Below are 13,684 nucleotides of genomic sequence, written 5' to 3'. Positions count from 1 at the left end.
ATTTCTTATTTATACCATGAAGGAAAAGTATCCTCTCCAAGTAAAGAAATTGACGATTTTCCTATGTGCTTTGGAGCTCACTGTCAACAGGATTTTGGGTCTTCAACCACTGTCCTCAATTTCTTCTAGAGTTATCACAGGTCCTTGGAAACAAGTTACCTATGCTTCTCCTATATCAATCTGCAAGCTTGGAAAGAAACTAACTTTAAAGAGCACTATGTGTATAGTATTTATTTACATGTTGACTAATTAAAGTAACTTCCCTGAATAGATTTACCATAATTAGCCCTGCAGCTGATGAAAAGGCTCTGCCTTCACTGGGTCAAAAGACCTTTCTCTTCCCTCCCAATTTAAAATTTCTGTGGCAGTCAGGGATTCTTCATGCAGCTTGGAAGAAAGAAATACAACTACCAGATAATGGATAGCAACCTGTGTTACTAATAGTGCATACATACAGGGCATAGTTTACTTCTGCAGGGTGCAAAGTGTTTGCATTTGTTCTTGGTTGAATGCCCCTTGTCCTCTATTGACAGGAATCTGAGGACAGCTGTTTCCTTTCTCACGTTGGAAAATATTAACCACGTTAATGACATTTTCGTATGTGTTGGAGATGTGCTTCAAAAAAAGCATGAGGCAAAAGAGCTTTCATGGGAGGTGTGATAGGTAGGAACCTCTGACGTGAATGAAGAAACCTGCCTTGTCTTTGAGGACTCATTCTGCAGGCTGCTGAGCAGGCAGGGCTTACTTTCTCCGTGATGCGGTGTGGTCAATAGGCTGTTTGCTTGCTGTCTGTAGAACCCCACAGAGAGTCAGTCTCACAACATGTAATACTTTGCTGTTCTGAATGAGATTGGGAAGCTTTATTGGCAAGGGAGAAAGTCTCTTTTAAGAGACATACTTGACGATAATAAGAATAAGCCATACTGAATGAAAATGGTGTCAATTTTCATTTTGTGGAGTTTAGGAATTTCAAATTTCATTATACAAAATACAGTTCAGATCCTGGCATTTGACAGTAGCTGAATAAAAAAGGGAACAAAAATAGTCCTTTGGAAAAAAAATGATCAGGATTTGAATAATAATCTTATCAAAATAAATTTAAAATAAATATTTTATAAGCTTACCAGTCTGACTTGATACACATTTTTTCCAAAGCACCCATTGCTCTATAAGATCTCTTGTCATATACTTACAATTTTGTTGTATGTTTAAGAAAAGTTTTTCAAGTGCAATAACTAATGTACAAGGAGCAACAGTTTATCCAGTTTTTCAGTTTTTCATCCCAAGTAAGAAAAGAAAATGAAAGAATATTAAGAAATAGGCCTGTCTGTGTTAAAACTACAATCAAACAACAATACATGAACTTGGTACCTTTGGACGAATATGGAGCAGGTCTGCTTCTGCCTGCTAGACACCAGCAGCATCTTCTGGGGAAAATTAAGCCTGAAAATCCAAACAGGGAGTAATAAAATGCTCCAGTTGATCACAGTTGCCGGAAGAGGGTTGTAGTTTACCATCACTAGTTAGGCCATTTCTACCTCTTCCCTGCTTGTAGTTGGAACTTTTGCAGTCTTCCCAACATTTTCATGTCTTCACTTGCAGTATGTCTTCACCCTTTTGTGGTTCATAGAATAGAAACAGAAGTCATAGCTACTTTTCATTAACTAGGAACTGGCAGCGCCTACTTTATCCATCATAGGATGTTTCTATGCCCTTACTTTACAGGCACATCAATTCTCAAGGCAGCAGCATGTGTCTAAACATGTTTAGTGTCATTTTGGACATTGTGGGCATATCCACTCTGGCCTTCAGCTCATGCTGGAGAAAGGTGCTTATCTGTTTCAAGTCTCAGGTGATACCTCCCAAGTCCTTTGAAGCTCTCTTAAATAACCTAGTGTTCCAAATGGCAGGAGGTGCCTGTGTTGAAGCAGAGAAATCCTACCCTACTTTTCTCTCTAAAATTAGGGAAGTGGCCTTTGTGCAGAACTGGGTGCAGGTGTTTGTCAGCCTCTGTGGGGTGTCATGCAGCTGCCTAGGAGGGTGAAGAAATACTGGTAAGGCTGGACAGAGAAAACAGTAGGGGAGTCTACCATCTTTACAAGCTTCCCTTCACTCAAGGGCTTGTGTGTAGATTTTGCATTGAATACTGATGTGAGAAAATGTATAAATGTGTTAGAAATAGAAGCTGGTACCATGACCTCCCGGCTAGCAGGAGCATGCCGTTCCCCACTCAGTTCTTGAGTCCTATACTAATGTATTTTTTCTTTTATTCTATTTGCAATTATTTCTAGGTTTCCAACAGCAGCACATAAGGTTTTATTTTATTCAAGAATAATGTGTTTTGTATATTTTTGAAGTCTTTGTGCAGTTAAAAAAAAACTGAATCAGCTGCTTGATAACATGCTTAGCTAAGCAGTAAGCAATGGAAATGCTGCTTAGTAAATGTGCTTTACAGTTACTGAGCAAATTTCCTGTTTAGCTTCGTTAGCTAAGTCATTTTCCTGTTCTCTTCCAATGTTATCCAAGATAAATTTTGCTTTTTTGCAGTGTTATCCAAGATAAATTTTGTGGTATCATCAACATTTCAGTGGAAGGGCTGCATGATGTTATGACTGAAGATGCTGAAGCAGGAACATACAAAGAGTAAGTTAAAAATCTAATTAATTTTTGTGGGTTTAACAGTAGTAGTACTGTTTTATATGCAGCGTTTTGATTGGAAAAATCCATAGGCAGTTAAAACATACTTGCAAGTGTTCTGTTTTCACAAAAGTGAGTGTTTTAATAAGATAGGAAGTTTTTGGTCGTAAGGAACAATAATTGTAATGAGGAAGGAAAGGGCTTAAAAGGACAGTCAGTGATTTCTTAAAACGTTCATATGCTAAGATTTGCCTTTAGATCACTTGACTATTAAATCTAAAATTACAATGCAACAAGCTTGTATGTTGATAGGGTGGTAGCTTGCATTTTCTTTCAGTGTGACACCTAGAGTTTCACAAAGATCTTTTCCCAAATGCCTCAGCCACACTGAGTGGACCAAGTATACACTACTTTGCAGCCTGGAGAACTTAAAAACCTATCCTACAAGGGCAGTTCACCCCTTCAGTTGCTCTGCTTAACACACCTGCTGCCACAGGGCATACCTCAAAAGACAGTTTCTGGGAGTTTGTTTGTGGCAGGAAGGTAGCGTCAGGGGTGCTCGGAGTGCACTGCCACCCAGCACTGCACTCGTTATCTCCTGCTGACCCCAGTATTCCATCAAAGCTGGAAAAGTAAAAGAACAAAACAAAACAGAGTAGTTATGATCTATATTAATGCTGTTTTTTCTCTGCAGTCATTACATAGTTTTAGAATGATGGAGAATTGTAAGACATTAAAAGCAGGTGCTCTGCAAGATGTCCCTACAGAAGATATATTCTAATAATAATATTTACCAGATGCTAAGAATCAAACATTTTCTAACTTTCAGATGATTACCTGCTGATGGAACAGTCTGTATCTGAACTAATTAATTAATTGCTTAGGGGAATGTTTGCTGGTACTGAAGCCAGCTAGCACTGAACAGCCTGCGTGCAATATATTAAGTTTTCCTCCTCTTAAAACAGGTGGTATGCACACAAGCGTGCAATGAGAACAGTCCACACACAGCTGAGCCTGAACTATGCCCAAGGATTGCTTGAAAAAGTACTTCCACCTCCACTCCCCCCCACCCCGGCCTCAACTCTCAGTATAGAGATGTAACTCTAAAGTCTGGGAATGTGCTTTGGCACTGTGTTCTATTTACTATCGGAGACAAGGTTACATAATCCCTTCTATTTCTAAACATGTTGCTTTGCCAGCACATGTTGAAAAGAGTTCTCACAAAGAAATAAATAAAACTTTGTCCTAATTCATTTCATATTTTAAGCTTGAAGGCTTGTAGAACTCCTCACTGTACTTTTCTGAACTTTGGACATTGGTTTAGCTTTATAAAATACAGGCACACTGAACCAAGGACATATTTCTGTTGACAGATACTGAATGGGCTGTTTGAAAGATTCTGACATTTGTGTTACATATTTCAACACCATCTGAAAGTAAATGAAGTGATAGCCCTCATCTGGAGTTGTGTGCACTATGCTGGCTCTCCAGGTCGAAGAAGAATGATTTGAGCCCAAACTGGTTCAGAAAAAAAAGGTGTACTCAATTGTCTAATTATCTAATTACTGTAGTGCAGAGACTAAAATAACATGCATGTTTAGCATAGAGAACTCAAGATGAAGCAATATAGAACTGCAACCACTAAAAGATGAATGGGGGTAAACATGCACAGGGAAAACAAATTAAATGACAGTTTTGTCTTAAGTGTGGCTGACCATGAATAAGTTTAAACTGGAAATTTGAAGAAAGTGTTGTAGTTAGAGCAATGGGATTTTAGAAGAGCCTTTCCAAATACAGAGGCAGAGATAAAGGTCTCACCAATTTTTAGATGGAATTTTGGTTAGGTTATAAAAATGGTTGCATGGTGCCCTGGCTTACAATACAAACGAATTGCGCTCAACCAAGTTTCCTAGCATATTATTTTGCATTCTAGTGATAATTACAAGAAAGTTTTACAGACCTCAGATTTTCTGGAAAGGAGAGCATTCCATTGCTCCAGTCTTGTCTCACCAATATTCACGTTTTTCCCAATTTTAGCATCTCTTTTTTTTTTCACACCCCCCCCCCTTTTTTTTTTAATTCCCTTTTAATTATTCTTTCTGCTATCTAAAATTTATCGAGGTCTGAAAAAGTTAATTCAGTCTTGAATGTTTTGGCAATTGACGTATTTTTATCTCCGTTTTAATACGCTGAGTTGTGAGAAATCATGCCATTTATGAGGAGAGGAGACTTGAGATTTGCTGTAATATTTTGAAATAATCCCCTTGTTAGAAACGGCTTCTGTGTTATCATTGGTTGACCATTCTGCCGTGGTGTTTAGCAAGTGCTTCATACAGCTCGTGTAAACACAAGTTAATAGAAAACTAAATATGTAAACAAAGTAAGCCTGAACACTTTCACTTACTGAAAAAAATCACAAAATTTTTTCATTTAGGTAATTTTCAAACAAGTTATTCAACTTAGATGCAGGAACATTTCACCTGCTATTGGAATGCAGCAATTAAAAATGCACAGTAGTACAGGGCTGAAAATAAGCAATAAAGTGCATCTATCTCAGTGCTTTGTTATATGTGGATTATGTGTCCTTCCTGCCATAAAACATACCTAATACACGTTGGCAGGTTGTTATCACCTGAGTGATTTTTCCAAATAATTTGGTTTTTAAAGCAGATTTTCTAGGAAAAAATTGGTAAAGTGATGGAATATTTGTGTATTCTTTCAATGCAGAGAATGTAAAGTGAATGGAAAGCATGTTTACTGTAGGATAGCTTTCACCAGTGTCTTTTTAAAGTACATATTGTTTCAAGAGACAGAAAAACCTTTGACTAATTTTAACTTTTTTTTCATATTTTCTGGTTTTACTTATTACAAAAATAATAGTTTAGATATGGTTATTACTTGCGTCTATTGTTACCTACCAGTTGAGGGTGGAAAAAAACAAGACGTTTAAAGTTTTGCTTTATTTGCCATGCAAAAACTGTATAAATGAATGAATGCAGAAGCTAACTCATTTTTGTCCACTAAAAACATTATTGTTCAATGTCTTGCAGATTTTTAGTGTCTAGATCCAATAGGAGTGACTATCTTTTGTTTTCTTGTCCTTTTGTTAAAGATCTCAAAGGAAAATATGGATGCAGTGAGAAATCTTTGCTAGTTTGCATATTTGTCAGTTTGATTTTCATGTTGATAGGATATAGAGTGCTTGTCCAGCACTTCCATGGAAAGATTTAGAAATTGTGGTTAGGAGCAATGGGGTATTCTGTATAATTTTTTTTAACATACATAGTCTGTTTTCTCTGTGCAGAAATGCATTTTCAAGCCACACCTTGAGCTAAAGTATGGTGGTGACTGAGATTGTTGCATGGGTGTAGGTGGCCTAAGCCATGGATTCAGACTTCTTTAGATTCACTGTTCTCAGCAAAAAAGTACTTGCTAACAGGTTGCCCGACTTTCATCAAACTCCTTCATATCTGTCCTGTGTTTTTAACATGATTTAAAATAAATTTTAATGATAATGTATGTTAAAACTATTTTTATTCCCATTCTCAGCTGCATGTTGATGGCTCATTTTGAACAGCCCAAAGTTACAGATGATGAGGAACCTCCCACAGAACAAGACAAAAGGAAAAAGTTGGTAAGTTTTAGATATTTTATTAAATCGTAGAACTGATTATGTGATTCACTTGTCAGACCAAATTCTTTGCCTTTGGATTTGGTTCATTTGTTGTTCTTGGAAAATTAATCTCTTGAATCAAAAAGGAATATTCTTTCATGATAAACGTTGCAGCCACAACAGTTATGCTTCTGCCTGCCTTTTTGAGTCTCGGAAAATGTTGCCGAAATAAACATCATCTGCTCATAAAATATGGACAGTATAGTGACACTATGAAAAGGGTTTATTAAAAAACAGAGAGCTAACACTCTAAGAAGAAAATGTCATGGCAGGCCAAATTTTCTCATATTTAACATCATCTTTTATTACATTGGTTTGTGTTTTACCTGAACAGCTATTGATCTATATGCTTGCGTAGAACCATTTTCTAATATAAAGAACACCTAATAAGGACCATTGATTTAGATGAAGATTTATGGATAGGTATTATGCAGTTGTGCTATTTTCATCCACCCTAATTTGTGAATGATTCATAATTAAACTTATTTTTTAAGAGTTCAGGGAAACTGGTTCCTCACACAGAAAACTGCAGTGTACAAATGCTGTGGAATAAAACAGAGTCTGAACTGCTTGGCACTGAGTAATTGCAAAACATGGAATCAGGTGATTGATAAGATGTGTGTAGCCTTGTCATGCATTTGCTTTAACTGACCTACATGTATCCAAAAGAATACTTGTGGACAGAATACTTTCCTACTTTATTTATTCTTGTAGGAGCAGGAAAGAGTTTGGATGGCTTTCGATAATTTATCATAGAGTCCTAGAATGATTTGGGTTAGAGGGGAACTCATCTAATTCCAGCCCCCCTACCACAGGCAGAGGGATACCTCCCACTAGTCCAGATATTTGAATATTTGAATTGAGAAGAGCAAAATCAAGAATGATCTAAAGAGAATCTGTGATTGACTTAAAGTTTCTAGTATCCTGTCCTGCTTCATTCCTGCAAGAGGTTTCTACCCAATTATGTGTTCTATTGCTGAATCAGTAGCTTGTATCATGGTTTAGAGATTAAACCTCATAAAACAATACTGAAAAAATAAATGAGATTCCCTCTTTCAAAATGATAATGCTTTGCAACTTCTAAGGCTATTGGTATGAGAAAAAAACAACCCATGACATGCTCCATGCTAAGTATCACTTCCCGATGTTTGCACAGGGTCTAGGTATTTTTCTTTAATCTATCTCTTTACCCTGTCATTGATACCTCTCTTTATTATAATGCAGAGCTCATAATTACTAATGAGAATTTTAGACCTGTGCTTTGTGATTTTATGTAGTTGGCATTTCTCAATACTGCTATATTTTAGTCTCATTGCACATATATTGATGAAAATGTAAACAGGAGGAGAGTGATTCATGACCTTGCATTGCACATAGTGTATAGACCTCAGGTGGCTTTAATGCTTTAATGTGCCCTTTAAGTATGTTTTAAGAACTCTGGTATCATTGTTCAAAAAGGGAGTTAAGCTTTTTTAATTATTTTTATTTGAAACTGTGGAGAGGAAAAATGAAGTATCTTCCAATAAAAAACTATCTTAATCTTGAATTATACATGCTGGTACATGTTTTAGATGATGCTTGTATGTAAATATAAGAGTCTTGGGAGTCTTTTTATTTTACCTTAGTATGGGAAGAAACTAGATGAATTGTCATCCTATGTCTTCTGGAAACTGAATAAATGAGTTAAAATATAATAAGTCAAATGATCAAGTTTTATGTGATAATGTGGTTTACTAAAAGTAATACTTCACTGTTTAGGTTATAGTTTCTCCTTATACATTTAATCTGCGGTTTAGCCACAGATCTAATCCAGGTCCCACTGAAATCTGTTAAAAAGCTTTGATATTAGGAGTCTTCCATATCGTCTGACTCCATTTTACAATCACTGTTTAAAGGAAGGATTCCCTCCTTAAATCGTTCTTCTGATCTTACCCAGAGCATCACAGTCACAAGATACTAACCATCATCGTAAATATACATCATTTTATGTCCAGCATTCTTGCTCCCTCTGTAGTATCAAAGTATCCATTTTTAAACTGAAGAGAATCTCTCAGATTCCGGAAATATTTTCAAAAATTTAATTCAAACATAACCATATACACTGATTTGAGTTTTATTAGTCTTTCATTACCTGTTCTTGCATTCTAGTGCCATTCCATTGGCTTGTTATTGCTTGTAGTGATTAGATTACTGTTTTAGTTACAGAATGATTTAAATCACACTGAAAACAGTGTGATTTTTGACTGTAGTGTTGTATAAAGGTGTTGAGGAAAGAGTTCCACCTAGCAAATACTGGTTCAAACAACTGATAGTTCTGCAGGATGCCACTGATGCTGGCCAGGTGATGTTTAGAGGGATGGGAAATGGTTGTTCTGTAAAACCCTTGTACTGCTTTTCTGACACAAACTGCTGTTTACAACCAGTGAGGTGGAAGATTAGTTTCTCCAGTCCAGCCCCGAGATAGGCACCTGTATCCAGTTTCAAGATCAATTTGTGAAGTAACTAGATTCAAAAGCTACTCAAATCAGGTTTCACTGAGCAGCATAAAGCACATTTCAATAAAGTGTATTTCCTCGCCAGACTTCTCTTTCCTGTCTGTAGCTGTTTTGACTAAGAAACTGTTGGAATTTTCTAGGTTTTACTTTTTTTTTTTTTTTTTTTTTTAAGCTGGACTATAGGAACTCAGCATACAAACTTACATTCAAAAATACAGCCCCTTACCCAGTGTTTACAGATGAGGTAGCCAGTGTTAATATTGTTGTTGTGTTCCATACTGAACTGATGTTGGATGCTTAGCTCTTAGCAAGCTGGAAACTCAGTTTTCAAGAGGATGATTTTTCCTCCAAAAGCAAATAGAATAATCTGAAAACTTCTTAAGGGTCTTATCTTAAAACAGATACTATTTTAATTTTTCATAATGAAAATACAGTCAGTAAAGAACAGTGCATACTGTTCATCCAAACTTACAATTTTGCTGGCTTATTCACCTAAGATTGCAGCTGATTGTCTAATATTGTTGACAGATGAATTATATCAAGCTATTTTGTGAGTTTTGTTTGTTCTGAATACAAATTCCAAAAACACAGAGTGAAAGAAAATAAAATTTAATATTTTTTCAAGAAACTCCTTTAAGTTACTCAAAATATTTTTGACATGACTATCCGAATGAAATCCAATTAGTGTATTAACTCCTTAATTAAGTGTGAAGACTCTTAAGTCCAGTTTGGCTTACCAGACACTAGATGATAGTTCTGGTAGCAAGCATTAGTCATGCACATGCTTGTTGCAATAAACTAAGCAGATTTTTTGTACTGGGTTTACATGGCAAGATCTTGGTAGTGGGGGGCTACAGGAGTGGCTTCTGTGTGAAGCTGCCAGAAGCTTCCCCCATGTCCAATAGAGCCAATGTCAGCTGGCTCCAAGATGGACCTGCTACTGGATAAACCTTGAAATACGAAATTGCTGATTAGTTTGTGTTGGTAAAGTAGAATGAAAAATTACCTGAAGTTGATATTTAAGGCAAATTGTTCTGACTTCCTGTTCTAATTCTGTCTCTCCCTGCCTAAATGAAAATTGCATAATCCAGCTGGACTGATGAGATTGTGTAGGTATTACTACTGAAGTGTGTCTATTCTTTATGCATATGGACAGTTTAAGTGGTGTTTGTTATATAATTTCAAACTAGTTCAATTTTTTGTGTTTTGTTTCCTTATTAATAAAATATAAGTGACCATGGTTCATGCCATCTCTAAAGTGCTTATCATGGTAACATCTGATGTGTTTTTTAGGAGTTATAGGAAACTCATTTGGCAGTAATTAACAAAGCTGCTTTGAAAGTGTTTTATCCTGTAGAAGGGTGTGAACCCTTACAGCAGACTGGGTCCATGATTTGGGACTTTTGAAATAGTTTTGGATGGATACATGCTTTTAATAATAACTTGATCTTTGGTTTACAAGAGTTTTCCCTCTTGTTTCTCACTTACGTACAAAGAAAAGAAGTGCCTGTCTTGAGATGAGTAAGTCTCAGAGTGTTTTCTGGTGCATTCTTATATATTTTTCTCTTACATGTTTTCCACAGCTTGCATTGAAGGACCCTGTTCACACTGTGTCATTGCAGCAGTTCATCTATGAGAAGCTAAAGGCACAGCAGGAATTACTGGGAGAACAAGGTTTTCAGGCACTTATGGAAACCGTGGATACAGAAATAGTTGCACAGCTACAGGAATTTTTACAAGGCTTCTAAATAAGCAGAAACAAGATTTTGTATGCGCAATTTTCCTTTCAGAAAAATTTGAAAGAACTCTAGCCTTCCATCGTGCATGGAAGAGCCTACTGAAAGCTGAAAATAATTTGTGTTAAAAAATAAATAAATTTCTGTTGTTGCTATTCAGCTAACTTTGATAACACTTTGTTATTTTTTAATAATGGACTTACGGTTTTATCATCAAAGCAACACTTCCATGATACCTTCATGGTATATGCTGTCCTAATAGTACCTTTTTTTGGTACCATTACTGGTTTTTGATTCACGAAACTATGTCATAAAGTCAGAGGTCTGAAGGAGCTTAGTAATATATATTAATGAGGTGTCTATTAATCCAGCAATATAATTCAGTATCAGGAGCTGCTTGTCTTGATACTGTATACCTGTAACTTTCTTCCTTTCCTACTGTCATTTTTTGGCTGTACATTCAACCATCATACTTACAGAAAGAATTAGGAAAAGTAGTAAGACTGTGAGTAGAAACATTCCTTCTTAGGGGAATGTTAATTCCTGTTTGAGTTGTATCAGAGAAAAAGAAGCTTTGATTGTACTGCTTAAATTGTGTTTGAAGTGGTGTTAGAGAATATCAATGTATATCTCTGTCTGAAGATGTGTTTTCATTTTACCACCACTTTCTTTATTTCTGTTATGAAAAAGTTCTTGCTTTCTTGAGTTCCTTCTGTCTCACTTTTAGCTGTCATAACACAGAGAAACTTACCAGAGGTAGATGAGTAATTAATTCCAATTAGTTCTTGGCTTTACCTGTGCTGCTTAAAGTTGCTGTTCTCTGGTATCTCAATTCTTTGCTTTTTTTTTTCATCAAAGGCATATAATCAGGATACTTGTTACTGAAAAGTTCGAGCCCAGGTGGTCACAACTGAACTACTTATTTGCAAATGTGAGGCTCACTTTGAGTTTTTTATTTATTAGTTACCTTGACAGCTGCAGGAATGACAGGGTAAAGATGCTCCTCTCTATATTCCATTGTCTTTTGTACCTTGTGAATAAGAGAGGTGAGAGAAGGCTCTCTTCCTTTTTAGTTCTGATCTTCCATCTTTATAGTTGAAATGAATTTTGTTTGCTTCACTAGGGGATTCCACACACGCACTCACACACACCCCCCAAGGGGATTCACTATTTGAAGACACTTGCATGCTTTTGATTGCCTTACCAGATATTTTCAAGAAGCAGAGCCTTTTTCTTCACTCACCATTTGGTGAGTAATTTTTTTTATTTTTTTTTTTAAAAACCTTCGCTCTGCAAGATCTCCCCTGTACACAGCTACCAGCATCTGTCTGGAGAAGTTGTTTCATAACGATAGTTTCCTGCTTGTTACCTTGGTGTAGGGAGCTTTGTCAGAAGAATTGTTATGATCGTCTGTATGTTACCTGAGTGTCATTTCCTCAATCCATCCACCAACATAAATTCTCACAATTAAGAGTTTTGGCTGATTGTGTTTGGGACTTACAAGGGAAAAGAGACTCCATGTGTCCTTTCAGCTATGAACGACAGTACTTGGCAGCATGTGACTGAAATTGCATTTGTTGAGTAGTTAACCCAGAGAGGCCCTCAGCTTTTTTTCTCAGTGTAAAACTGGCACGGGTCTGATGGGCCTCGCTAGCTTTGGCCCTGCACAGCACGGCTGCATGGCATACAGAAAAACCTCAGGTCGGGAAGCAATACTGCTCTGTCACCATTCGATAAAATCACTTGTGCAGTGCCAAATGGCACTCCATGACATTTCAGAGGGAGGGTCGTCCTACCTGCTGTAGTCCAGCCCTGGCCAAAAGGATGCTCTCTGGATTTCTGCTGCATAGCTGATCCTCCAAGCTCCCTGTGCAGTGTTTGCTGCATCATTCTCAGAGATATTCAAGCCCCCATTACCTCACATGGTGGAGTGTTAACTGCAACTTATTTTAGTGCATGTTAACTAATGCTGGCATGGATTTTGTCAGGAGTGATGGACATGCTTTTGGCTAGTAAGGGCACAGTACATTGTGATTAAATTTCTGAGTAATGTTTCTGAATAAATGAGTGTATTCGTTTTCCTAAGCATTAGGGAACAAGTTAAATTTGTCACTAGGTATTTAGCTTTTAATCTTGGAAGATTTTAGACCAAGGCTTGGACTAGAAATGAAAACAGTTATCACCAGAACTGCTTATATGACAACCACTGTCACTTAGCATTCTGCAAAACATGTCTGTCTGTGCAGTCTAGTACTGAGAAAAAGGATACATTTCAGCTTAAACCAGCAGAAAAACCTATATATAATATCTTTATATATTAAATTCTTATATATAGGATTAATTTTTCACTGGAAGGTTATGGATCAGGACTGCAGTAAACGTTATCCCTTTTTGTTGTTGCTGAAATTTCTGACTTAAGCCTTTTGGAGAAGAAGGGAAACCCAACCCAACAAATTGCCTGATACTGAAGCAGTACAGTTTCTGAAATTTTTGTGAGGAAGGATCTTTGATCCTGTTGCCATTTGAGCTTTGTTTTTCAAGACAAAAAAGAATTTAAATCGGAATTTTTTTTTTTTTCTACAGCATAGTTGAACTCCTAAGGCTTACATTATATCAGTTTATCTTTCAGAAAAGACAAGGAGTGGAAGACAAACTTTGCCTCTGATAAGAGTTAAATGTCTTTGAAGGTATATGCTGAAAGAAACGGAGAGGACTAATTCTGCTGCTTCCATCTTCAAAAACTTAACTTTGGTGTACCGATGAAATGACCATTTTTAGACCTTTGGCCTACCTGAAGTGTTAACCTATCTAATCTCATGGCAGCTGTTGAAATTTTTTTCCACTTCTAAAGGTTATTTTATCCACACTGTGTTTTAATTCTGCTAGACAGTCTGGTTGTTTGTCTCATACAAAATAATTACTGGAATAATTTTAGATAACCTGAAGTATGATAGATCATCATAGAATGGTTTAGGTTGGACAGGACCTTATAGATCATCTGGTTCCAATCCCCCTACCATGGGCAGGGACACATTCCACTAGAGCAGGTTGCTCAAATCCCCATCCAACCTGCCCTCGAACACTGCCAGGGATGGGGCAGCCACAGCTTTTCTGGGCACCCTGTGCCAGCGCCTCACCACTCT

At 36.8% G+C, this 13,684-nt stretch overlaps 1 protein-coding gene across 3 annotated transcripts in view; it reads left to right on the top strand.

The window, feature by feature from the left end:
• The window catches only part of IPO11 (importin 11), a 94,541-nt gene extending 81,134 nt beyond the window's left edge, over positions 1-13,407 (top strand). For all 3 annotated transcript variants that reach the window (XM_030512729.1, XM_030512731.1, XM_030512730.1), the window contains 3 exons: positions 2,548-2,643; positions 6,187-6,271; positions 10,389-13,407. In XM_030512729.1, the coding sequence (XP_030368589.1) occupies positions 2,548-2,643; positions 6,187-6,271; positions 10,389-10,553 (346 nt within the window). In that variant the 3' untranslated portion in view covers positions 10,554-13,407. The remainder of the gene's footprint in view (positions 1-2,547; positions 2,644-6,186; positions 6,272-10,388) is intronic.
• The last annotated feature ends 277 nt before the right edge of the window (positions 13,408-13,684 follow it).

This window comes from Strigops habroptila, chromosome Z (genome assembly GCF_004027225.2).
Source record: "Strigops habroptila isolate Jane chromosome Z, bStrHab1.2.pri, whole genome shotgun sequence".
NCBI classification, from domain to species: Eukaryota; Metazoa; Chordata; class Aves; order Psittaciformes; family Psittacidae; genus Strigops; species Strigops habroptila.
This window is presented reverse-complemented; position numbering and strand designations above follow the sequence as displayed.